This window comes from Pterocles gutturalis, unplaced genomic scaffold (genome assembly GCF_000699245.1).
Source record: "Pterocles gutturalis isolate BGI_N339 unplaced genomic scaffold, ASM69924v1 scaffold30389, whole genome shotgun sequence".
NCBI lineage: Eukaryota > Metazoa > Chordata > Aves > Pterocliformes > Pteroclidae > Pterocles > Pterocles gutturalis.
Genome location: NW_010131653.1, coordinates 1 through 272, shown reverse-complemented (window position 1 = coordinate 272; position 272 = coordinate 1). Strand labels below are relative to the sequence as shown.

The 272-nt window shown below is 61.4% G+C and overlaps 1 protein-coding gene across 1 annotated transcript in view; it reads right to left on the bottom strand.

Moving 5' to 3' along the window:
* The window catches only part of LOC104467062 (protein shisa-9-like), a gene marked incomplete at both ends in the record, with an annotated part of 7,927 nt that extends 7,663 nt beyond the window's left edge, over positions 1-264 (bottom strand). The window contains one exon of the mRNA XM_010080687.1: positions 1-264. This exon is cut by the window's left edge and continues 245 nt beyond it. Coding sequence (XP_010078989.1) covers positions 1-264 — 264 coding nt within the window.
* Between the last annotated feature and the right edge of the window lie 8 nt (positions 265-272).

Genomic DNA, 272 nt, shown 5'->3' with positions numbered 1-272 from the left:
AAAGCCACAAGTGCCGCAGCAGAAGATGAACTCCCCCGAGCTGCAGTTAAAGGGGGGGTCCCACTGCCCCATCACGTCAAAGTAGCCCCTGCAGAAGTCCGGGGTGGGAGGTGGCTCGGAGGGGTCTAGCTGTTCCCCGAGGCTGGAGTGGTTTCCTCCTGAGAGCACCACGAAGCTCCCCAGCTGCTGGCCAGCTTTCTCCTGAGCCCGACACACCAGCGTAAGAAGGTCCGCCACCAAGTAGCCGAAGAGCAGCCGAATAAAGCCCTCCA